At 54.3% G+C, this 24193-nt stretch overlaps 3 protein-coding genes across 7 annotated transcripts in view; 2 read left to right on the top strand and 1 right to left on the bottom strand.

The window, feature by feature from the left end:
* Positions 1 to 355, bottom strand: part of RFXANK (regulatory factor X associated ankyrin containing protein) — a gene marked incomplete at its 5' end in the record, with an annotated part of 10449 nt that extends 10094 nt beyond the window's left edge. Inside the window, one exon of the mRNA XM_032171601.2 lies at positions 310 to 355. Within this exon, the coding sequence (XP_032027492.2) occupies positions 310 to 355 (46 nt within the window). The remainder of the gene's footprint in view (positions 1 to 309) is intronic.
* A 338-nt stretch (positions 356 to 693) lies between these two features.
* BORCS8 (BLOC-1 related complex subunit 8) overlaps positions 694 to 24193 on the top strand; it is a 43904-nt gene continuing 20404 nt past the window's right edge. The window contains exons 1-7 of one of the 5 annotated variants that reach the window (XR_009208904.1): positions 694 to 1325; positions 6426 to 6538; positions 7327 to 7391; positions 11740 to 11850; positions 13666 to 13741; positions 15853 to 15903; positions 16075 to 16164. Coding sequence is in view for 4 of the 5 variants with exons in the window: in XM_032170219.2 (XP_032026110.1) it covers positions 944 to 1325; positions 6426 to 6538; positions 7327 to 7391; positions 11740 to 11850; positions 13666 to 13699 (705 nt within the window). In the remaining variant the exon portion in view is untranslated. Of the gene's footprint in view, positions 1326 to 6425; positions 6539 to 7326; positions 7392 to 11739; positions 11851 to 13665; positions 13742 to 15852; positions 15997 to 16074; positions 16218 to 17449; positions 18005 to 24193 lie in introns of those variants that run through there. The other 4 variants (XM_032170219.2, XM_032170218.2, XM_032170220.2 and 1 more) reach the window with 4 other exon arrangements.
* LOC116478738 (small ribosomal subunit protein eS10-like) lies at positions 16002 to 16844 on the top strand. Its single transcript, XM_032762089.2, is given in 1 exon segment — positions 16002 to 16844. A coding segment is annotated over 1 exon segment (603 nt). The 5' UTR covers positions 16002 to 16169; the 3' UTR covers positions 16773 to 16844.

Raw genomic sequence — 24193 nt, 5'->3', positions numbered from 1 at the left:
AAAAAAAAAAAGCCGGGGCTCTGGGGTCAGCTGTCTGGGTTCGAATCCCTCAATTTATAGGCCGTGAGAACTTAGGCATGTGACTTAACCTTTGAGCCTCGGTTTCCTCCACGACAAAGTGTGGAAATGAGACCTACAACGAATTATGTCTGTACATAGCTTATCGGGGGGTCTACTAAGGGCGGAGCTCAATAAATATTCGCTATGGTTGTTGGGAGGGGCTCCCCAGAATGAGTGAGGGCTCAACTAAGGTGCGATTGGTCCCAGTCCCACCCGAGCCTCCTAAATCGATCCAGGAGGTCCACTCACCTCCCCACGGCCTCCTCTGACCCCCCGCGCGGAAAGCCCAGTTCTCTCAAAACTTGGGGGCCCAAGTCACAAACTTTTCTCTTCCAATGGATATAGCAGGAGGCAAGCTGGAGACTGGACCCTCAGCGCTCTGGCTTCCTCTGCCGGGACAGAAAGCAACTTGATACTCGACCGCTACCCCCACCTCTGAGCTCCCCCACTGCGCGTGCGCACCCCCGCCCCCCAAAAGTGAGGAAGGGCCCGAGCAGTAAGTGCTGCCTCTGGCCCTTTAAGGCTTAGGGGAGGGCGTGGGTTCCGCTGGGGCCCTGGGAGGGCAGTTGCGCCTGCGCCTTCTTTTCCTCTCCTCACCGACTCAGAGGGAATGGGCGGGGCCAAAGGGCTCTGAGAATTTCACTATGCCCGTGCCCGCTCACCTTTACCCTGCCCACAGATTTTTCCAGAAAGAACCAATCGGCTCCGGCTTCGGGTAGATGGGCGGGGCTATCTCAAGAAGAAGAAGGAGGGGTAGTACGCGGGCCGTCTAGAACTTAAAGGGGCAGCGTACCTTTGCCGTCCCGTTCCACAACAAGGTCCCTTCTGCGGTCTCAAAGGCTTATGAGCAAGGGCGGGGGCAGAGGGCTAAAGAAGGGAGTTTATGCGGCCCGAGTGGGTAATGCGTGGAGGACTCCCCCAACTCGTCTCTCAGGGAAAAGGGGGTTCAGAAAGGGAGAGAGTTCTTCCCCTTCTCCTTCCTGGGTGTCGCTCCACCAGCCTCCGGGCCGTCGCGCCCCCTCTTCACCGCGCCACCCCCGGGTGTGCCTCCTTCCCTCCGTCTCACACAGCCCCTTTCCTGTCCGCAAAGACAGGAACGGGGAGGGCGGGCCCTCTGACACCGGAACTGGAGCCGTGCGGCCTCCGGTTTCAGCAGGGAAGGCTTAGGCGGCCGTCCCAGCCTCCGGGCTTCCGGTCCCGTTTCCAGGTTCGCTCGGCTACGGTCGCTATGGAGGAACCGGAGATGCAGCTCAAGGGGAAGAAAGGTGGTGCGGGCCTCCGGGCGGGACAGAGGGGGCCGGGAACTTGTGGAGGGGCGGCCTGACAAAGGCCGGGCGCGGAGGGACCGTGCGAGGAGCAGTGATTTAACTGCCGTCCAACCCCAGCTCTGCCGCTGACTAGTTTTGAAACCTGTAGAAAGGCTCCGTGTCTGCTTTAATTACCGGTCCCCCCAGGATTGTTTCAAGAATTGAGTAGCTGAGGCTGGGAGTGGTGGCTTTGTAATCCCAGCACTTTGGGAGGCCTAGGCGGGAGGATCGCTTGAGCCGGAGACCAGCCTGGGTAACATAGTGAGACCTCGTCTCTAAAAAAATACAAAAATTAGCCGGGCGTGGTGGCGCACGCCTGTGTTGCCAGCTACTTGGGCGGCTGAGGTGGGAGGGTTGCTTGAGCCCGGGAGGTCAAGGCTGCACTGCAGTGGGCTACGATCGTGCCACTGCACCCCAGCCTGGATGACAAGTGAGACCCTGAACAAACTCAACAACCTGATATTTGTAATGCGTTGGAAGAATCCCCGGGGCGCGTAGTAATCGCTGTGCGTGTTGTTTCCTTTTTTTTTTTTTTGAGGCAAGGCATCACTCTGTCGCCCAGGCTGGGGTGCAGTGGCGCGATCATGGCTCACTGTAGCCTTGATCTCTCTGGCTCGGGCGATCCTCTTGCCTCAGCTTCTCCAGTAGCTGGGACTACAAGCGCACGCCACCACATCAGGCTAATTCTTTATTTTATTTTCATTTTTGACAGAGTCTCGCTCTGTCACCCAGACTGGAGTGCCATGGGGGGATCTCGGCTCACTGCAACCTCAGCCCCCTGAGTAGCTAGGATTACAGGCACACACCCCCATGCCCAGCTAATTTTTTTTTATTTTTAGTAGAGAGGGGGTTTCACCTTGTTGCTCAGGCTGGTTTCGAACTCCTGACCTCGAGTGATCCACCCACCTTGGCCTCCCAAAGTGCTGGGATTACAGGTGTGAACCACTGCACCCAGCTAATCCCCTATACTTTAAATCACTTCTAGATTACTCACATCTAGAGTACATAATACAGGCCTACACATCACTTCATCCACATGGATTCAAAGAAATGCTTAGTGTAGGGCAAATTGAAGTTTTGCTTTTTGAAACTTTGTGGATTTTTTTTTTTTCCTATTTTCCATCCACGGTTGGTTGAATCCACAGATTCGGGAACCATGGATAATGGAGGGCATGAGTATGAGGCATGAGCCACCATGCCCTGTCTGTTATGCTCACTTTCTTCTTTTTTTTTTTTTTTTTATTTATTTTATTTGAGACGGAGTTTCGCTCTTGTTGCCAAGGCTGGAGTGCAATGGCTTGATCTTGGCTCACGGCAACCTCCGCCTCCCGGGTTCAAGTGATTCTCCTGCCTCAGCCTCCCGAATAGCTGGGATTACAGGCATGCACCACCATGCCTGGCTAATTTTGTATTTTCAGTAGAGATGGGGTTTCTCCATGTTGGTCAGGCTGGTGTCGAACTCCCGACCTCAGGTGATCCTCCCGCTTCGGCCTCCCAAAATTCTGGGATTACAGGCATGGGCCACCGCCCCTGGCCGTTATGCTCACACTCAAAGCGAGGAGGCTTATCTGGTAAGAGGTCACACAGTTTGGAGGTGGTAGGCCGGGCTCTGCCACTCAAGGCACAGTGGTGAGATGGAGAGACTTGTGTTAGCCTCCTTTGACTCCCAGACACGCCTGGGTTCTCTCTCCTGAGCAGTCACCCTGGTGATGGCATTGGATTCATCTCTGTAGCAAACTTTGAGGCGGGTGCTGTTATTCTTTTTTTGCAGATGAGGAAGCTGAGGCTCAGAGAAGCCCTGCTCTCCCAAATCCAAGCTTTTAGCTTTTCCTGTGAACGTGTAACCTAATCAGTTGAAATTGGTATAAAGAGAAAGGAACAAAATGCCCGCCAAGGTCCTCAGTGAGGTGGAGGGGACATCTGTTAAGCTTGGTAGTCAGGGAGGGTCTTGCCCAGGAGGTGACATTTGAGCAGACCTGAGGGAAGAAGGAGAGCCAGTGATGGAATGGTGTCCCTGGGTGGGAATAGCAGGTGCAAAGGCCTCGAGGTGACAAAGTGTTTAGAGCTCTGCTGTAATGAATAAAGGAGCAATTGGTCACATACGGGCATTTAATTTTTTTTTTTTTTTTTTTTTTGAGATAGAGTCTCGCTCTGTTGCCCAGACTGGAGTGCAGTGTTATGATCATGGCCCACTGCAGCCTCCACCTGTCAGACCCAAGCAGTCCCCTCACCTCAGCCTCCTGAGTAGCTGGGACTACAGGTATAGATCACCATGACCAGCTTATTTTTGTACTTTTTTGTAAAGGTGGGGTTTCACCATATCTCCCAGGCTGAATCCTGGGCTGAATCTTGAACTCCTAGGCTGAATTCATCCTCCTGCCAAAGTGCTGGGATTACAGGCATGAGCCACCGCACCTGGTGTTGGTCTCAAATTCTTGTCCTCAAGTGATCTTCCTACCTCATCCTCTCGGACAGTGAGAAAGTTCTTCTGGGCAGTGCTGGGAGGTCCAAGGAAGAGCCAGGGATGGAGGGCAAGGAAGGCAGGGAGGTCAAAAGCAGCTGGAACATGCAGGGCCTCATGGGCCATGGCAAGAAAGGCAGATTTCATTCTCTGGCAGGTGGGAGCCATGGAAGAGTTTAAAGCAAGGGTGGGAATAGATGATTTGTTCGTTTGGAGTTCGCCTCATCTGCTGCATGGAGGTTGGACTGTTGGCAGCAGGGGAAGCAGGGAGACCAGGGAGAAGGTGGGTCTGGCATCCAGGCAGGAGATGGCCGTGCCTCGCTGTGTCTGGACTGGTGCGGGCAGTGTGGTATAATAGAACAGGTGAGACTAGAACCATCAGGATCTGCCCAAGAATTGGACAGGAAAGGTGGGCCCTGCTGGCTGGCTGGGAATGCCATTGTTGAAGCAGACCCTGTAATGAGGATTTGTGTACAATTAATTTATCAGGGCCAGGCACGGTGGCTCACTCCTGTAATCCCGCACTTTGGGAGGCCGAGGTGGGCAGATCACTTGAGGTCAGGAGTTCAAGACCAGCCTGGCCAACATGGTGAAACCCTGTCTCAACTAAAAATACAAAAATTAGCCAGATGTGGTGACATGTGCCTGTAATCCCAGCTACTCGGGAGGCTGAGGCAGGAGAATTGCCTGAACCCGGGAGGTGGAGGTTGCAGTGAGCCGAGATTACACCACTGCACTCCAGCCTGGACAACAGAGCAAGACTCTGTCTCAAAAAAAAAAAAAAAAAATTTCATCAGGAGGCACCTGCAGGGGAGAAGGGGAAACAGGGCAGGGCTGGCTGGTGAGGAGGCTGAGCAAGGGGCACCTCAGGTAAAATCTGCAGAGGGAGGCCTCAGCCTGGGCCTGCACAGGAGCCCAGGGGGATGTTAGGCTCCGGGTTGTTCCAGTGCCCAGCGAGGGACACAGGTTTTCATATCCCTCACTGGTGAGTGGCAGCTGAGGGCCTCCTGGGATGTGAACTTCCAGGCACTTTCAGGTCCTGTGGGCATGCTCTGAAGAGTCCAGGGTGTGGTCACGGGGGCAAAAAGAATGCCGGGAAGTGCAGTAGGCAGCAGTGTCCACTACCAGTGGGTTTGGGAGGGAAACATGAGAAGAGTTCACTGGGGGCCAGGCACAGTGACTCATGCCTATAATCCCAGCACTTTGGGAGACCGAGTCAGGAGGATCACTTGAGACCAAGAGTTCAGGACCAGCCTGGGCAACATAGCAAGACCTTGTCTCTATTTTAAAAAATGAGCCGGGCGCAGTGGCTCATGCCTGTAATCCCAGCACTTTGGGAGCCTGAGGCAGGCGGATCACGAGGTCAGGAGATGGAGACCATTCTGGTAACACGGTGAAACCCCGTCTCTACTAAAAAATACAAAAAGTTAGCCGGGCATGGTGGCGGGCGCCTGTAGTCCCAGCTACGCGGGAGGCTGCGGCAGGAGAATGGCATGAACCCGGGAGGCAGAGCTTGCAGTGAGCCAAGATTGCGCCACTGCACTCCAGCCTGGGTGACAAGAGTGAGACTCTGTCTCAAAAATAAATAAGTAAATAAATAAATAAATAAATGAAAAACTAGCCAGGCATGGTGGTTTCTCACCTGTAGTTCTAGCTCCTCGGGAGGCTGAGGTGTGATGATGGCTTGAGGCTGGGAGTTTTGAGGCTGCGGTCAGCTGTGATCGCACCACTGCACTCTAGCCTGGGCAACAGAGCGAGACCCTGTCTCTAAAAGAAAAAAGTTCAATCAAGCTGGCCAGGTGCAGTGGCTCACGCCTGTAATCCCAGCACTTTGGGAGGCTGTGGCAAGTGGATCACGAGGTCAGGAGATCGAGACCATCCTGACCAACATGGTGAAACCCTGTCTTCACTAAAAATATAAAAATTAGCTGGGCGTGGTGGTGCATGCCTGTAATCCCAGCTACTCAGGAGGCTGATGCAGGAGAATTACTTGAACCAGGGAGTTGGAGGTTGTGGTGAGCCGAGATTGCAGCACTGTACTCCAGCCTGATGACAGAGCAAGACTCTGTCTCAAAAACAGAAAAAGTTTACTCCTTATGAACTCATCACTCGTTATGTCTTTTTTTTGAGATGGAGTTTTGCTCTTGTTGCCCAGGCTGGAGTGCAGTGGCATGACCTCAGCTCACTGCAACCTCCACCTCCCAGATTCAAGTGATTCTCCTGCCTCAGCCTCCAGAATAGCTGGGACTACAGGCGCCCGCCATCATGCCCGGCTAATTTTTGCATCTTTAGTAGAGATGGGTTTTACCATGTTGGCCTGGCTGGTCTTAAATTCCTGACTTCAGGTGATCTGCCCACCTCAGCCTCCAAAGTGCTAGGATTACAGATGTGAGCCACCGCATCCGGCCTCATTAATGTCCTCTTGAGTGAGCCCTGCTGTGACCACTTCTTCCAGCCTGTCATGGGCCAGGGGTGACCTAGCTGCTGAGGGACACACCAGATGCCCCCTTGGCTCTGGCTGGGCTCAACACTTGAGCAATGAGGAGGCTAACGCTTTGTCTCCCCACACCTGCCCCACCCCTACCACCTGTATCTAGTCACGGACAAGTTCACTGAGAGCGTCTACGTCCTGGCCAACGAGCCGTCTGTGGCCCTGTACCGGCTGCAGGAGCATGTACGTCGCTCCCTTCCTGAGCTGGCCCAGCACAAGGTGAGCTGGGGCCTGCTGGGAGGAGCGGGGGCTGTCAGGGCAGGAGTCAAGGCTGGGACACCAGCAAGGAGGCATGTGGTGGCAGAGCCAGGTCAGAGGTGTGGTGGACAGATCTGGGTTAGATTTTGAAGGAGGTGGCAAGATGTGTGTATTAGTTCATTCTCATGCTGCTATCAGGACATAGCCAAGACTGGGTAATTTATAAAGAGGTTTAATTGACTCACAGTTCAACAGGGCTGGGGAGGCCTCAGGAAACTTACAATCATGGTGGAAGGGGAAGCAAACATGTACTTCCTCACATGGCAACAAGAAGGAGAAGTATAAGTGCCCCGTGAAGGGGGAGGTCCCTTATTAAAAGCACAAGATCTCATGAGAACGAACTCACCAGGAGAACAGGATGAGGGGAACCACCTCTATGATTCAGTTGTCTCCACCTGGTCCTTCTTACAACACATAGGGATTATGGGAACTACAAGGTGAGATTTGCGTGGGGACACAGCCAAACTATACTATTCTGTTACAGTTATGACCCGCATGGCAAGGAGGCAGCCGTCTGACGATCTAAGGGAAGGATGTGCCAGGCAGGGGGAACAGCCTGTGCAAAGGCCCTGAGGCATGGTAGCAGGTGTTCACAGAAAGCCCAGACCTGTGAGGGAAGGGAGTTGCAGGAGGAAAGGTCTCTGCATCCACCATGAGGACTCAGGGGAACCCCAACCAAGAGAGCTGGGAGGAAGGCCCTCTAGGTGGGGGTGGCCTCCCTTGCCAAACATCTCCTGCGCCCCCTACAGGCAGACATGCAGCGTTGGGAGGAGCAGAGCCAGGGAGCCATCTACACTGTGGAGTACGCCTGCAGGTGAGCGCCACAGCCTCCCCGCTGCAGGGCCACCTTTTGCTGCTCTGACCTCCTAGGCGTTCAGGGGCATCCCAGCCAACTGCCCAGTAAGCCCCACCCTGCCAGGCCTACCCAAGTGGGTGTATGGGGTCTGTACCACGATTCACCTGGCCAGGGCCCCAGGTGGTCTCTTCCCTGTGCTGAGCCCCTCCCCAGCTGCCACAGGAAAGAGGGATAAAGATTCTGGAAGATGCCTCTGGGGACCAGCATTTCTCTCCCACAGCCAGGACCACAGATGTGCCAGTGGGGTGGATGGCAGCCAGGGGGAAGCCCAAAGCACAGATATGGCTGTTTCTTTTTAAATTTTTTTTTGAGACAGAATCTTACTCTGTCACTCAGGCTGGAGTGCAGTGGCATGATCTCAGTTCACTGCAACGTCCGCCTCTCAGCTCCAAGCAGTTCTCCCGCTTCAGCCTCCCGAGTAGCTGGGACTACAGGCACCCACCACCTTGCCCGGCTAATTTTTGTATTTTTAGCAGAGATGGGGTTTCGCCATGTTGGCCAGGCTGGTCTTGAACTCCTGAGTGATCTACCTGCCTTAGCCTCCCAAAGTGCTCCGATTACAGATGAGAGCCACCACGCCCGGCCGGTGTTTCTTTTTGTTACTGAACCCTTGCCTCCTGTGCTTTGGTTCCATTCCTCATGACTGTATTCCCAAGCCTTATTCCGGTTGCCTCGGGTTGCCCAGTTGACCTTGGAAGTTCCTCGACTTTGCACAGATATGCTGTTTGCCCCTGACATGGGCTGCGGGCCATTTTGTTGGTGGCTGAATGATGCTCCCAGCAGTTCCCTTGGTGTGTTGCTGTTTAGTTGTGTGGGCGAAGGTGCCTAGACAAGAAATCCTGCTGCTGGGGCAGCATTCTGCCATTGGCAGCCTTGGCCCCCTTGGTGGGACAAGGGTTGACCAGACAGACAGTATCTTCCTTAGCTCAAGGAAAAGAAAAGAAATAGGAGTTTCTAGAGCTGGGCATGGTTGTGCACACCTATACTTCCAGCTACTCAGGAGGCTGAGGTGGGAGGTTGCCTTGAAAGGAGTTCAAGGTCAGCCTGCGTGATATAGCCAGACCCCTCCTCTAAAGAAAAAAGAAATATGGCCGGGTGCGGGGGCTTACGCCTGTACTCCCAGCACTTTGGGAGTCTGAGGGGGGAGGATTGCTTCAGCCCAGGAGTTTGAGACCAGCCTGGGCAATCTGGTGAAACCCCGTTTCTACAAAAAATACAAAAACTAGCTGAGCCTGGTGGCAAACACCTCTAGTCCCAGCTACTCGGGGTGCTGAGGTGGGAGGATTGCTTAAACCTGGGAGATTGAGGCTGCAGTGAGTGGAGATTGCACCACTGCACTCCAGCCTGGGCAACAGAACAAGATCCTGTCTCAAAAAATACAAAAAACAGGCCAGGCGCAGTGGCTCACACCTGGAATCCCAGCACTTTGGGAGGCCAAGGCAGGCGATCATGAGCTCAGGAGATCGAGACCATCCTGGCTAACACGGTGAAACTGCGTCTTTACTAAAAATACAAAAAAATTAGCCAGGCATGGTGGTGGGTGCCTGTAGTCCCAGCTACTCGGGAGGCTGAGGCAGGAGAATGGCGTGAACCCGGGAGGTGGAGCTTGCAGTGAGCCGAGATCGCGCCATTGCACTCCAGCCTGGGTGACAGAGGGAGACTCCATCTCAAAAAAAAAAAAAAGAAAGAAAGAAAAAACAAAAACCAACAAAAAACCTATGCTTTCTTCTGCTTCCTCTAGCTGTGCCATCTAATCCAGGAACCTATGCCATGGGTGGCTAAGCACGCTTCAATTTTAACTTGTTAAAATGAAACTGGGTGCAGTGACTCACGCCAGTAATCCCAGCACTTTGGGAGGCCGAGGTGGGCAGATCATTTCCGGCCAGGAGTTAAGACCAGCCTGGCCAACATGGTGAAGCCCTATCTCTACTAAAAATACAAAAATTAGCCAGGTGTGGTGGTGGACACCTGTAATCCCAGCTACTTCGGAGGCTGAGGCAGGAGAATTGCTTGAACCTGGGAGACGGAGGTTGCTGTGAGCCGAGATTCTGCTCAGTCTGGGCAATAAAGTGAGACTTTGTCTCAAAAAAAAAAAATTAAAAATTAAAAAAAATTAAAATTAAAAAATTAGGCTGAGCACAGTGGCTCACACCTGTAATCCCAGCACTTTTGGAGGCCAAGGCAGGAGGATCACCTGAGGTCGGGAGTTTGAGACCAGCCTGACCAACATGTACTAAAAATACAAAAATTAGTCGGGTGTGGTGGTGCATACCTATAACCCCAGCTACTTGGGAGGCTGAGGCAGGAGAATCGTTTGAACCTGGGAGGCAGAGGTTGCAGTGAGCCGAGATCACACCATTGCACTCCAGCCTGGGCAACAAGAGCGAAACTCCATCTCAAAAAAAAAGAAAATATTCAGCTCCCAAGTCCCTCTAGCCACATTCCAAGTGCCTCTCAGCCATCTCAATGGATAAAGAACATTTTCATCACCACAGAAGTTGCCCCAGATATCACTGGGCTAGGCAGGAGGCCAGCGAGCATTTGTCTATAGTGAAATGTGTATTTCTTTTTTTTTCTTTTTTTTTTTTTTTTGAGATGGGAGTCTCGCTCTGTCGCCCAGGCTGGAGTGCAGTGGCGCAATCTCGGCTCACTGCAAGCTCCGCCTCCCGGGTTCACGCCATTCTCCTGCCTCAGCCTCCCGAGTGGCTGGGACTACAGGTGCCCGCCACTACGCCCGGCTAATTTTTTTTATGTTTAGTAGAGATGGGGTTTCACCGTGTTAGCCAAGATGGGTTCGATCTCCTGACCTCGTGATCCGCCCGCCTCGGCCTCCCAAAGTGCTGGGATTACAGGCGTGAGCCACCGCGCCCGGCCTGTGTATTTCTTTTTAATTTAATTTTATGTATTATTTTTTTTTTGAGACAGGGTCTTGTTCTGTCACCCAGGCTGGAGTGCAGTGGCACAATCACAGCTCCCTATAGCCTTGACCTCCTGGGCTCAAATGCTCCTCCTACCCCAGGCTCCTAAGTAGCTGGGACCACAGGCGAGTGCCACCATGCCTGGCTAATTTTTACATTTTTTGTAGAGATGGGACTTCACTATGTTGCCCAGGCTGGTGTCAAACTCCCAGGCTCAAATAATTCTCTTGCCTTGGCCTCCCAAAGTGTTGGGATTACAGTTTGAGCCACCACATCCAACTAGATTTTTACTTTATTTTCTTTTCTTTTTTTCTTTTTCTTTTCTTTTCTTTTTTTTTTTTTTGAGATAGAGTCTCGCTCTGTCGCCCAGGCTGGAGTGCAGTGGCATGATCTCGGCTCACTTCAAGCTCCGCCTCTCGGGTTCACACCATTCTCCTGCCTCGGCCTCCCGCGTAGCTGGGACTACAGGCGCCCGTCACCACGCCTGGCTAATTTTTCTGTATTTTTAGTAGAGACAGAAGTTTCACCGTGGTAGCCAGGATGGTCTTGATCTCCCAACCTGGTGATCCACCCGCCTCAGCCTCCCAGAGTGCTGGGATTACAGGCGTGAGCCGCTGCGCCCAGCCCAGATTTTTCTTTTTAAGAGATGGGGTCTCGCTGTGTTGCCCAAGCTGGTCTCAACCTCCTGGGCTCAAGCCATCCTCTTGCCTTGGCCTCTTGAGTAGCTGGGATTACAGGTGTGAACCACAGTGCCCAGGTGTTTTTTCTTTCCTTTTTTTTACACCCCCATTATCAGCAGTAACAGCCGAGATTTTTTTTTTTTTTTTTTTTTTTTGAGACGGAGTCTCACTGTCGCCCAGGCTGGAGTGCAGTGGCGTGATTTCAGCTCACTGCAGGCTCCGCCCCACTGGGTTCACACCATTCTCCTGCCTCAGCCTCCCAAGTAGCTGGGACTACAGGCGCCCGCCACCACGCCCGGCTAATTTTTTGTATTTTTAGTAGAGATGGGGTTTCACCATGTTAGCTAGGATGGTCTCGATCTCCTGACCTCGTGGTCTGCCTGCCTCGGCCTCCCAAAGTGCTAGGATTACAGGCGTGAGCCACCGCGCCTGGTGGCGGCCGAGGTATTTTTTATGACATCTTTATACACTGATCCCTCCTTCAAAACATTAGATGTTTCAGTGGCAGAGAAGTGAATGTGCTGTGTTGCACAGATGTCATCTAGTCATAGCAGGGAAATCTAAAATGTAAGCCCACTGTGAGTCCTCAGGGAAGCCCGCAGAATCACTGAGGTACCCACCGAGCTCTGGTGGTGATCTCTAGTGCTGGGGTGTGGGATAGTTACCTGCAGGTCCGGAGCGCTGACCAGGCCTGTCCTCCCGTTTCAGCGCCGTGAAGAACCTGGTGGACAGCAGCGTCTACTTCCGCAGTGTGGAGGGTCTGCTCAAACAGGCCATCAGCATCCGGGACCATATGAATGCCAGTGCCCAGGGCCACAGGTAGCTCCTGGGACCGCCCACCCCCACTGCCACTCTCAGCTGCAAGGACCGTCTCTCAGCTGCGCTGGGAACCGCTGCTTCTCACTTATTAGAAAACTGTCTCTTTCGTCTTGTCCTGGTGTCTGGTGACCTCCTCTTGTCCTGTGGCATCTATAACCTCAGTTCAGTCACTTAATACCCAGGTCCTGAGCTCTGCTGTGTGCCTGGCCCTGGGCTGGGCACTGGGGGCATAGCAGTTACCAAGACAGACAGGCTCACAAGGAGACATACGACAACCAGGTAAACATGGCAGACAAGAGCATGTCAGATGCGCTGTGAAGAACACCGCGGGGCCCCTCCTAGGAGGTGGCATGAGTGACATGCAGACAGAGACGATCCGGGGGCAGACAAGTTCCACGCGGGGCAGTGGTGAGGGCAGACGCTCTGGGGCTGGGATCCCTGGGAGTGTTCGAGAAGCACCGAGAAGGCTTCTGTGACTGGAGCGGGCCAGCTGGGGGAGATGGGGCCAGGGAGATGGCAGGGGCCTCTCCCTGTCCCAGGACCCAGAGCCAAGGGAGGCTTTAAGCCCAGGACCAGGGGTCTGAAAACGAAAAGCACTCACAGTCCTTGAACATTGGAAAGAGAGGTTTTGAAGAGGCTGCAACTCAGGAGCTGGGCCTCTGCTACAGGCACTTACAAATGATGTTTTTGTTGGCATTATAACTTAATAAACATGCTTATGAACACACACTCATGTGCTGGGAGCAGAAATGTCACCTTGGGATGCGTCTGGCTCCCACAGATTTGGGTTCTGGCAGGCCTGTCCCCCACTGGGCAAAAGAAAGAAAGCATCTGTGTTGCTTAACTAAGACACGAGAATTGCAGAAACAAGACTTGAGTGTATGTGTAAGAATGGGAGTGTAGCATGAAGGGTTTATCTGGGCTCTCTTGCATCTGAAGAGGAGCGGCATCTGGCTTCTCTGCCATGGGTTGGCATTGGCAGTTGGAACTAGGCTTCACTGAAAAGCCATAGCTCTTACTGTCAACTCAGGGTTTCCAAAATGCTTTCATATGCCCTGTTTGTGCCTGCTGTTTCAAAAACGCAACACACTCCTGAAAGACATTAGTAGCAGCTTGAGTTGCTGCTGACACCTCTCTTTGTAAGCCCTGTGGGTTTGAAGTGCCCAGTCCTGTGTGAGTGAGTTGCAGATGTGGCCTCTGGAGTGCCTCGTCCCACTTTTGAAAACATATATTTCTTTAAATAGAGACGGGGTCATGATACATTCCCTGGGCTGGTCTCAAACTCCTGGGCTCAAGCAATCCTCTCGCCTCAGCCTCCCAAAGTGCTGGGTTTACAGGCGTGACCCACCGGGCCCTGCCATTTGTCCCTTTTTTTTTTTTTTCAAGACAGAGTCTCACTCTGTCGCCAGGCTGGAGTGCACTGGTGTGATCTTAGCTCACTCCGGCCTCCCTCTCTGGGTTCCAAGTGATTCTTGTGCCTCAGCCTCCCAAGTAGCTGGGATTACAGGCGCACGCCACCACACCTGGCTAATTTTCATATTTTTAGTAGAGACAGAGTTTCGCCATGTTGGCCAGGCTGGTCTTGAACTCCTGACCTCAGGCGATCCACCCACGTCAGCCTCCCAAAGTGCTGGGATTACAGGCATGAGCCACCGTGCCTGGCCCAGTCATCCCACTTTTAAGGAGGATGCTCCAGAAGCTCAAGCCAGAGGTCTTTGAGACCAGAGTGTCACCCAAACATGCACTCTAGCCAGCTCAGCAAGCCTTGTGGCCTCTGACCTTGGCCTCATGGATGCTGCACATATTTTGTTGCAGCCCGGAGGAACCACCCCCGCCCTCCTCAGCCTGATCCTGGAAGAGACTCGGGGCCCTCCAGCCTCCGCCAACCCAGGTCAGTGCCGAGGGTAGCCACGAGCCTCTCTCTCTGCTCTGAACTAACCAACCTGCCCGCTTGGCAGCCAGGCAGGCACCTGCTTTGTCTAACCACTTGGGGTTTCTCACTGGACTTGTGGGATGATTTCGGAGGTGGCAGGTGGAGGGGTGTCTGCAGGTCCAGAATGTTCCACCCTGCTGCTCAGGGACCATGTCAGCCCATCTCTCCCACTCTCTCTCCACCACCTTCCTCTCTCTTTTCCAGGCCATAGGCCCTAAATCCCAGAGATTTCCACCCTCCAAGACAGAGAAGGAGCCCACATTTCCTCTATCCTACCACATGCCAGCAGGCTGCTTTACCCGTAAACAGTCTCTCAGGCAGCCCAGCATGGGCAATTACCCACCTATCTCTGGGACCTCCCCACCAATCTACTGCCTACCTGCTGTGTGACCGAGCAAATTCACTACCCTCTCTGGTCTCTGCGTTTACTTTCTGTAAAGGTGGCTCATCAGGTGACCGAGAGGGTGCAGGGCACAGTGACGGATGTGCTTTGGAGCAGTCAGCTATTGCTGCATAACACATCATCCCAAAACTTAGTGGTTTACAGCCCCAGTAATTAACCTACTCATGATTCTGCACTTTGGGCTGGGCTCAGCTGGGTGGTTCTGCTGCTCTCCCTGGGGCTCACCCATGTGGTGCTCATGGGAGCTCAGCTGCAGCTGCATAGTCAGGGGGGCCCTTGGCCAGGACTGTTGGCAGCAGGGGTCGGGTTTTCCTCGTGGCCTCTCCAGCAGGCCAGCCTGGGTTTCTCCTGGTGGCTGGGAGCCAGGAGAGCAGCTCCCATGCAGAGTGCTGGTTTCACATTTGTGGGTGGCCCATCCATTGAGGCCAGTCACATGGCCAGGCCCAGGACCAGATGGGAGAGGACCACACAAGTGCAGCGTGAGCTGTGGGAGGTGTGGCTGACCACGCTTAGAGAGTATGGTGCCAGGAAAGATCTGATGTGTCACCATTCTGTATCCGTGATGGGCAGACACAGGCAGGTCAAAGGGGCCCCGGGGACTTACCGAGCCCCTGCCTATTGGCCAGGCACTGTGATTGTCCTCGGTGCTATGGAAGCCCTCTCAGAGGTCGAGGGGAGGCAGGTGGAGACAGAGCCTCTGTAGGCCTTTCAAGCTGTAGCCTCAGAGCCCAGAGGCAGCCAAATTCATGTGTCCAGTCAGAGAGCACTTAGTGGGCACTGCAGTCAATCAGAGAATGCTTATTGGACACCACAGGCAGCAAGCATTTATTGAGTACCACAGGCAGCAAGCATTTATTGAGTACCTCTGGCAGTTGATGCACACTTCCTGAGCACCTGTTCATAGCAGGCTTAGCTCTGGATGTGGGTTGGTGAGGAATCCCACAGGCTGAGGGGTGGCCTGGGAGCTTTCTGGGGGGCCTGAAGCAGGAGGGGCTGCCTGAGTGGGTCAGCAGCCCAGCCCAGTGCCCTCCGCAGCCCTGCCCACACCCCCAACCCAGCCTCTGTCTCCCCAGTCCCATCCCCCACACCCTGGTCCTTCCTACTTTGTGCCTCGAGGACACTGCCCCGCTGCCCTCCTCACTCCCCAGCATCTGCTGTCCCCTCCGCTGCTGCTCCCCGGCAGGATTGCTGTCTCATCCACATTTGTCCCCGCGGAGTCCCTCGCCTCTGCCCAGAACCGCCAGCCTCATGCTGCATCTCAGAGCCTTTTTTTTCTCTTTTTTTTTTTTTTTTTTTTTGAGATGGAGTCTCGCAGGCTGGAGTGCGGTGACGCGATCTTGGCTCACTGTAACTTCTGTCTGTCAGGTTCAGGCGATTATCCTGCTTCAGCCTCCCAAGTAGGTGGGACTACAGGTGCCTGCCACCTCGCCTGGCTAATTTTTGTATTTTTAGTAGAGATGGAATTTCAGCATGTTGGTCAGGCAGGTCTCGAACTCCCGACCTCAGGTGATCTGCCTGCCTCGGCCTCCCAGAGTCCTGGGATTACAGGTGTGAGCCACTGTGCCCGGCCTCAGAGCCTTTCATTCCCACTTTCCCCCCAAAACTGCGCCTCTTGGGGTCATCAGTGACCTTCACCGGGTCAAGTTATCCCCCTCTCCTGTCCCAGGACCTTAAGCACTGCCCTGTTTTACGCAAGAGGAAACCGAGGCCCCGAGAGGTAAGGCAGCCAGCTCAGGGTCATCACCAATGCCCAGAAATGCCGGGATTCCCACCTGGACCTCTGACCACCAAGCTCCACCTTAGCCTGGCCCAAGTTCATCCCTCAGGTGCCACCTCATGACTTGGGTCTGCCTCTCAGACCACCCTGACCCTTGCCCCCGCTCCCCAGCCTGACCGAAGCTGGGCCAGGCAGAGACTGAAGACTGAACGAGTGTGGCCAGCATTCCTCCTGCACCTGCCCGGAGCCTCCAGTCCCAGCCGTCAATGTTCCCAGAAGTGGCTTTGCTGCTCCTGGACTCTTACTGGCCCCCCATCGACCCTTGGACCAATAACTGCCATAAAAATAATCCTGATCCTGCAGCCGCAGAGATGTTGATGCCTAAGAAGAACCAGATTGCCATTTATGAACTCCTTTTTAAGGAGGGAGTCATGGTGGCCAAGAAGGATGTCCACATGCCTAAGCACCCGGAGCTGGCAGACAAGAATGTGCGCAACCTTCATGTCATGAAGGTCATGCAGTCTCTCAAGTCCTGAGGCTACGTGAAGGAACAGTTTGCCTGGAGACATTTCTACTGGTACCTTACCAATGAGGGTATCCAGTATCTCCGTGATTACCTTCATCTGCCCCCGGAGATTGTGCCTGCCACCCTACGCCGTAGCCGTCCAGAGACTGGCAGGCCTCGGCCTAAAGGTCTGGAGGGTGAGCGACCTGCGAGACTCACAAGAGGGGAAGCTGACAGAGATACCTACAGACGGAGTGCTGTGCCACCTGGTGCCGACAAGAAAGCCGAGGCTGGGGCTGGGTCAGCAACCGAATTCCAGTTTAGAGGCGGATTTGGTCGTGGACGTGGTCAGCCACCTCAGTGAAATTGGAGAGGATTCTTTTGCATTGAATAAAACTTACAGCCAAAAAACCTTAAAAAAAAAAATAATAATCCTGATTATGCACCTATCAAGTCCCTGGCCCTGGGCTAAAGTCTTCACAGGGGTCATCTCATTTCATCCTCAGACAGCCCCAAAAGGCAGGTCTCACCCCCAAATACATATGGACAAAAAGCCTCGGCCGGGCGTGGTGGCGGGCACCTGTAATCCCAGCTACTCAGGAGGTTGAGGCATGAGGATCGCTTGAATCCAGGAGGCAGAGGTTCCAGTGAGCCAAGATGGCGCCACTGCACTCCAGCCTGGGCAACAGAGCGAGACTTCGCACCCGCCGCCCCCCACCAAAAAAAAAGGGCACAGTCAGAGAAGAGCAGAGCCCGGCCTGATTTGGTCCCAGCCCTGCCTGCCTCTGATATGCTGTGTGACATAGGCCTGGTGCTGGCCCTCTCTGGGTCTCCCTTTCCTTTCTTCCTTTCTTTCTTTCCTTTCTTTCTTTCTTTTGACAGGATCTGGCTGTCATCCAGGCTGGAGCGCAGTAGCATGATCTCGGCTCACTGCAACCTCTGCCTCCTGGGCTCAAGTGATCCTCCTGTCTCAGCCTCCCAAGTAGCTGGGACTACAGTTGCACACCACCACCCCCAGCTAATTTTTTGTATTTTTTGTAGAGACGGAGTTTCACCATGTTGGCTAGGCTTGTCTGAAACTCCTGAGCTCGTGATCCTCCCGCCTCAGCCTCCCAAAGTGCTGGGATTATAGGTGTGAGCCACTGCACCCAGCCTTGGTTCTCCCTTTCTTCATCTGGATAAGGAAGGCTGGACTGCACCTTCTCTACAGGCTGAGCTGGACACTCGCAGATCTGCCCTCCCAACCTGCATTCTGCCTCAAGCAGCAACACCCACCCCAGGCTCAGGCCACATGGAGAAGCCACCCCTAGTTCCAGAGGTGGATGTGGCATCTCGGCCTGGCCAATCAGAGCTCCCGTGTCCTAGGTTTCTAGTGACTGGTTTGAGATGGACACGTGACCCAATGAGCGGCCTTTCCTGGGAATTCTGCCAGGAGCATCAGGAAGGTTGAGCTGGGTGGATGGGAACGGGGCCAGGGCGGGGGGTTCCAGGGGGACCTGAGAACATTGCGTGGGGCCCTGGATCCAACTGTACCTGACACTAGCCAATTTCATTTCTTCAGTTTCATGGACCCCTAAATTATGATTTTTGCCAAAATGGCTTTGAGTCCGTTTCTGCTGCTCTTTGCAGAAGGGCCTGCACTGACCGCTGTGAATGCCAAGCCTGGGTGACCAGGCCTCCACAAGTTACGCATCTCCAAGGCCAGCTGTGTGCCAATGCAGTTACCCCAGAATCCCTTGTTCCAGTACAATGAATTAGGGAGGTCAGATAGAGCTGTTTGGGGTTGAGGCAGGTTCCAGTCCCACTGCTCTGGGAGGGTCCCTCAGCTTGGCACTGTGGGTTGGTTGATGGAGACGGATGGGAAGAGCAGGAGTGCCCTGAGGGGAGACAGAGGGCATCCTACTGGGACATCAGGCCTGTCAAGGCTTCTGAAGGCCTGGAAAGGGGGTTCAGCCCTACCTCTCTTCCTCCTAGGGCACACTGGGGGGCCTCTCTGCCATTATCCCGCCTCTCCACTGTCCTACTCAGCTTAGGAGTGGGGAGGAGCCTAAAGCCACCCCATTTAGGGCCCTGATTGGTGTGTGGCCTCCAGAGTCCTTCTCCCTTACCTGCTCTGAAGGCACTTCTCAATGTCCATCTGTCCTCCGTGCGACCATTTATCCAGCAAACACTGGTATTTGTGAGCCAGACAGGCCAGCCCTGTCTTGCTCAGACCTTCAGGAGAAACTGGCAGCAGAATGGGGTTATCGCCTGCCTCCCAGGACGTGCCTAGGATGCCTGGGGCGCTAGGAGCTGGGGGTGAGGGAGGCAGGTGTGGGGGGCCCCACCAGACCCTTCTAGGGCTCTGAGTCACTCATAGCCCCTGGATGCAACCTCAGCCAGCGACTAACAGTCATCTCTCTTCTTTTTTTTTTTTTTTTGAAATGGAGCCTCACTCTGTCGCCCAGGCTGGAGTGCAGTGGCACAATCTCGGCTCACAATAACCTCTGCGCCCAGGTTCAAGCCATTCTCCTACCTCAGCCTCCAGAGTAGCTGGGATTATAGGCACCTGCCACTGCACCCGGCTAATTTTTGTATTTTTGTAGTTTTAGTAGAGACGGAGTTTCACCATCTTGGCCAGACTGGTCTTGAACCCCTGACCTCGTTCTCCCAAAGTGCTGGGATTACAGGTGTGAGCCACCGCGCCCAGCCCAGTCACCTCTTAAAAGGAGTCTAGGCCGGGTGCGGTGGCGCACGCTTGTAATCCCAGCACTTTGGGAAGTCAAGACTGGAGGAACCCCTGAGTCCAGGAGTTGGAGACCAGCCTGGGCAACGTGGAGAGACCCTGTCTCTATAAAAAAACAAAATAGCTGGGCGCGGTGGCTCACGCTTGTAATCCCAGCACTTTGGGAGGCCGAGGCGGGCGGATCATGAGGTCAGGAGATCGAGACCACGGTGAAACCGCGTCTCTACTAAAAATACAAAAAATTAGCCAGGCATGGTGGCGGGCGCCTGTAGTCCCAGCTACTGGGAGAGGCTGAGGCAGGAGAATGGCGTGAACCCGGGAGGCGGAGCTTGCAGTGAGCCGAGATTGCGCCACTGCACTCCAGCCTGGGTGACAGAGCGAGACTCCGTCTCAAAAAAACAAAAACAAAAACAAAATAGCTGAGCATGGTGGCTCACGCCTGTAATCCCAGCACTTTGGGAGGCTGAGGTGGGCAGATCACCTGAGGTCAGGGGTTCAAGACCAGCCTGACCAATATGGTGAAACCCTGTCTCTACCAGAAATATAAAAAATTAGCCGGGTGTGGTGGTGCGCGCCTCTAATCCCAGCTACTTGGGAAGCTGAGGCAGGAGAATTGCTTGAACCCGGGAGGCGGAGGTTGCAGTGAGCCGAGATGGAGCCACTACACTCCAGCCTGGGTGAGAGAGCAAGACTCTGTCTCAAAAAATAATAAATAAATAGATAAAAGGGGTCTGATCAAGACTCTGGGTTGTCAGACACCTCGTCACCCCGAGTCCAAGGGCTTGTGGGGGCGCTGGTTAATTTGCATCTCATTTGAATGCTCAATAGCCCTTTTTGCCTGGAGGGCGCCCCGCCCCCTCTAGCCGCCAGGGGGCGCAAGAGGCAAAGCGTTGGCGGGAAGTTCAGCCTCCAAGCGGTCATTGTCTGCCGTCCTGGCTGGCCCTGGTGGGCACACCGTGACCCTCCACCCTTTTTCACCCTATATGCCCTCGCTCCCATTTTTCAGAGAGCAAAGTGAGGTTCTGAGAGGCCAGAGGGCTCTGAGAACAAGAGCTCGCAGCCTCCCTTGTCAGGGTGAAGAGCAAGGGCACTCCTAGAACTCATCAATAGCATTTACTGGCCAGGCGCGGGAGCTCACACCTGTAATCCCAGCGCTTTGGGAGGCCGAGGTTGGCGGATCACTTGACGTCAGGAGTTGGAGACCAGCCTGGCCAACATGGTGAAACCTCGTCTCTACTGAAAATACAAAAATTAGCTGGGTGCGGTGCATGCCTGTAATCCCCGGCTACTCTGGAGGCTGAGGCAGGAGAATCGCTTGAGCCTGGGAGGTGGAGATTGCGGTGAGCTGAGATCACGCCACTGCACTCCAGCGTGGGCGACAGCGGTAAACTCCATTTCAAAAAACACCCAGCTGGGCACAGTGGGTCACGCCTATAATCCCAGCACTTTGGGAGCCCGAGGCGGGTGGATTACGAGGTCAGGAGATCGAGACCGTCGTGGCCAACATGGTGAAACCCCATCTCTACTAAAAATACAAAAATTAGCTGGCTGTGGTGGTGAGCGCCTGTAACCCTAGCTACTCAGGAGGCTGAGGCAGGAGAATGGCTTGAACCCGGGAGGTGGAGATTGCAGTGAGCCGACATTGCGCCACTGCACTCCAGCCTGGCGACAGAGCAAGACTCCGTCTCAAAAAAAAAAAAAAAAAATTTACTCCTGGCAGAACTCCAGAGATAGGTAGGCAGCTAGAAGAGAGACAGTGAGCTCTCTGTGCCATGGGGCATCCAAACAGGATCGTAGCGCTCACGAGGCTGGAGATCACCCAGACAGGATCCCAACCCTGATCTGCAGATGGGGTAAAAGGAGACCCATAGAGGGCAGCCACCTGTCCCCTGCTCCGTCCACAGTGGTTAGGACAAGAATCAGACTTCCACTGGGTTTTTGTCCTTAGCCCTTGGTTTGAGTCCTGGTTTTTATTTCAGACCTGCTCTGGGTGCCTGAGAGTCCTGCACAATCAGGCCCCTGGAAAGCCTTTTTTTTTTTTTTTTCCCCTATAGTATCCCTGAACAAGGCTTCTGGGTGCCCCAGGCTTATCCCCCACTCCCTTTCACTGCCTAGACCTTCTTTGAGATTCTCCAGTTCTTCAAGAAACCCATGGAGGCTGTACGCAATGGCTCACACACTCGTAATCCCAGCGCTTTTGGAGGCCAAGGCAGGAGGATCACCTAAGCCCAGGAGTTCGAGACCAGCCTGGGCAACAAGCGAGACACCCAGTGCACCTCAAAAAAAAAAATTTAAAAATTAGCCAGGTGTGATAGTGCATGCCTATAGTCCCAGCTACTTGGGAGATGGAAGTGAGAGGATCACTTGAGCCCAGGAGTTCAAGGCTGCAGTGAGCCATGATTGCACCACTGCACTCCAGCCTGAGCAACAGAGCAACTCTGTCTCTAAAAAAGGAAAAGAAAGAAACCCATGGAGACACCCCTTTGGTGCCACCATGCACTGGGCCCGGGCCCAAGGAACCCCCAGGCTGGGGGAGACAGAACCAGCCACATACTCTACCCCGCCCCCTGGATCAGTGCTAAGCTGGAAGGAAGGATGGGGAGGTGGAAGGATCCTAAGTGGTAAGAGGATAGGAAGGCTTTTGGAAGAGGGAACATTGTGGGTGGGGCTTGAGGGCTCCTATTATCCCCACTTCTTTTTTTTTTTTTTTTTTTCTTTTTTGAGACGGAGTCTTGCTCTGTCACCCAGGCTGGAGTACAATGGTGCGATCTTGGCTCACTGCAACCTCCACCTTCCGGGTTCAAGCAATTCTCCTGCCTCAGCCTCCTGAGTAGCTGGGATTACAGGCATGTGCCACCATGCCTGGCTAATTTTTTTTTTTTTTTTGAGACGGAGTCTCGCTCTGTTGCCCAGGTTGGAGTGCAGTGGCACGATCTTGGCTCACTGCAAGCTCCGCCTCCCAGGTTCACGCCATTCTCCTGCCTCAGCCTCCCGAGTAGCTAGGACTACAGGCGCCTGCCACCATGCCTGGCTAATTTTTTGTATTTTTAGTAGAGATGGGGTTTCACCGTGTTAGTCAGGATGTTCTCGATCTCCTGACCTTGTGATCCACCCGCCTCGGCCTCTCAAAGTGCTGGGATTACAGGCGTGAGCCACCGCGCCCAGCCTATCCACACTTCTCACATGAGCAAAGGGGCCCCAAGGGTGCAGTGACCATCCTGAGGTCACACAGTGAGTGGGCGGCACAGCTGGGGTGGGGACTCAGGGTTCTTTAAGCTCGGGGCCCTCCCTACCCACTGGGTCACACATCCTTGCCATGGAAGGTCCTTCAAAGCCTTCCCCTGGGAGAGGGGAGAGAATCTGGAGGAGGGAGACAGAGCGGGGGCAGCTTCTCCACCTCCCCCAGCCTCCCACCCCAGCCTTCTCCTCCATCCCCCACCCACCACCTCCCCCATCTCCCAGACCCCCTTCCCAGGTCACTCTTCTCCCTCGCCACCCACTCTGGCCCCTTCTATCCCTTCCTCCTCACAACCTTCCCCTCTACCTTCCAACATCTTACTCTAGCAATTAAGGGTGTCCCTTCATCTGAGAAGAATGAGGTTAAGACTCTTGGTGGCCCTGCTAGGGAACACAATTAGTGGTTGGGGAAGGTATAGGATAGGAACAGAGGCAAAAGGACAGGGGACAGACTATGAATAACAAGATGGTGCCCACCAGAAGGAGGGGGCTGGGGAGTTGGGGTGCATAAGGGCCAGCCCCAGCCAGCTTCGCTCTGCCGGGCTAGCCCTTCCCCCAGAGCTGGCCCAGCTGCTGGCCTCACGTAACCAGAGCCTGCCTGTTGCATCAGAGGCGGGCGGGCGGCCTCAGGTAAACAGAGCAGCCCTCCGGGGGCCCAGGGCTCCCCAGCCACCTCCACACTCCCCAAGCCTTGTTCTGCACCATGGAGTGGAGGCAGAAGCCCCCAGCCTGGCCCAGGCCCTGGCGTGTCCTTGGGGCACCTGAATGTATGGCACTGGGCACTGGATGGGGACAGGAGGGACCCACTGATGACACAGTGTGCACTCTATAGTTTTCATGTCCAAAGAGAAAGTTGTGCTCAGACTAGAGGCCCACATTGCCCATGTCACAGACGGGTAAACTGAGGTGTGGGGAGAAACACGAGCCTTCCAGGCCCCTTGTTCCCTGTCTCAGTGTCCCCCACACTCCAGCATCTGCCACATGCCTCCCCCTGAGTTTGGGGGACCAGCCCCTCTCTTCTCTGGAGGAGATGGACACCAGGCAGCTTTGCAGCCCCCCTGCTCTCCACCTGTTTCTGCCTCTCCTCTTCACCCCCTGCCCACTGTACTGGCTTCACCTTCCTCATCTCCCCCGGCCAGAGAATGTTCTGTGCTCTTCCTCTACACTTTTGCGAGTGCTTTTCCCTCTTGAAAAAGCCCTTCTCGGGTCTTGTGTAGTGGCTCACACCTGTAATCTCAGCACCTTGGGAGGCTGAGGGGGAAGGATCTCTTAAGCCCAGGAGTTTGGGACCAGCCTGGGCAACATAGTGAGACCTCCTCTCTAAAAAAAAAACAAAATTAGCTGGGCGTGGTGGTGGCCTACCTGTAGTCCCAGCTGCTGGGGAGGCTGAGTTGGGAGGATTGCTTGAGCCTAGGAGGTCGAGGCTGCAGTGAGCTATGATCATGCCACTGCACTCCAGCCTGGGCAACAGAGTGAGATCCTGCCTTGAAGAAAAAAAAAACAAGAAAAACCTTTCTCCTAGTGGCAAATTCCTACACATACTTGAAAGCCCAGCACAAATGCCACCTCTTCTGAGAAACCTTCCCAGACTCCTCTGGCACAGCCCTTGCCCCAATTCTGGCCTGTCCCAGCCTCCCATCCCTCCTCTGGCCCAAGCCTGACCCCACAGGGTTAGGGGAGTGCATGGATCCCCTGCCTGCCCCAGATGGGCGGCGGGCTTCTCCAGAAGTGCCCAGCCCAGAGCCATCTTTATCCTGTAATTATTTTCACATTGATACATTCACCAACCCCCACTCTGATCTTCTGTGGGTCTGGCCTGTGCT

This window comes from Hylobates moloch, unplaced genomic scaffold (genome assembly GCF_009828535.3).
Source record: "Hylobates moloch isolate HMO894 unplaced genomic scaffold, HMol_V3 SCAFFOLD_12, whole genome shotgun sequence".
NCBI classification, from domain to species: domain Eukaryota; kingdom Metazoa; phylum Chordata; class Mammalia; order Primates; family Hylobatidae; genus Hylobates; species Hylobates moloch.
The sequence above is the reverse complement of the archived record's forward strand: the minus strand, read 5'-3'. Positions and strand labels throughout refer to the sequence as shown.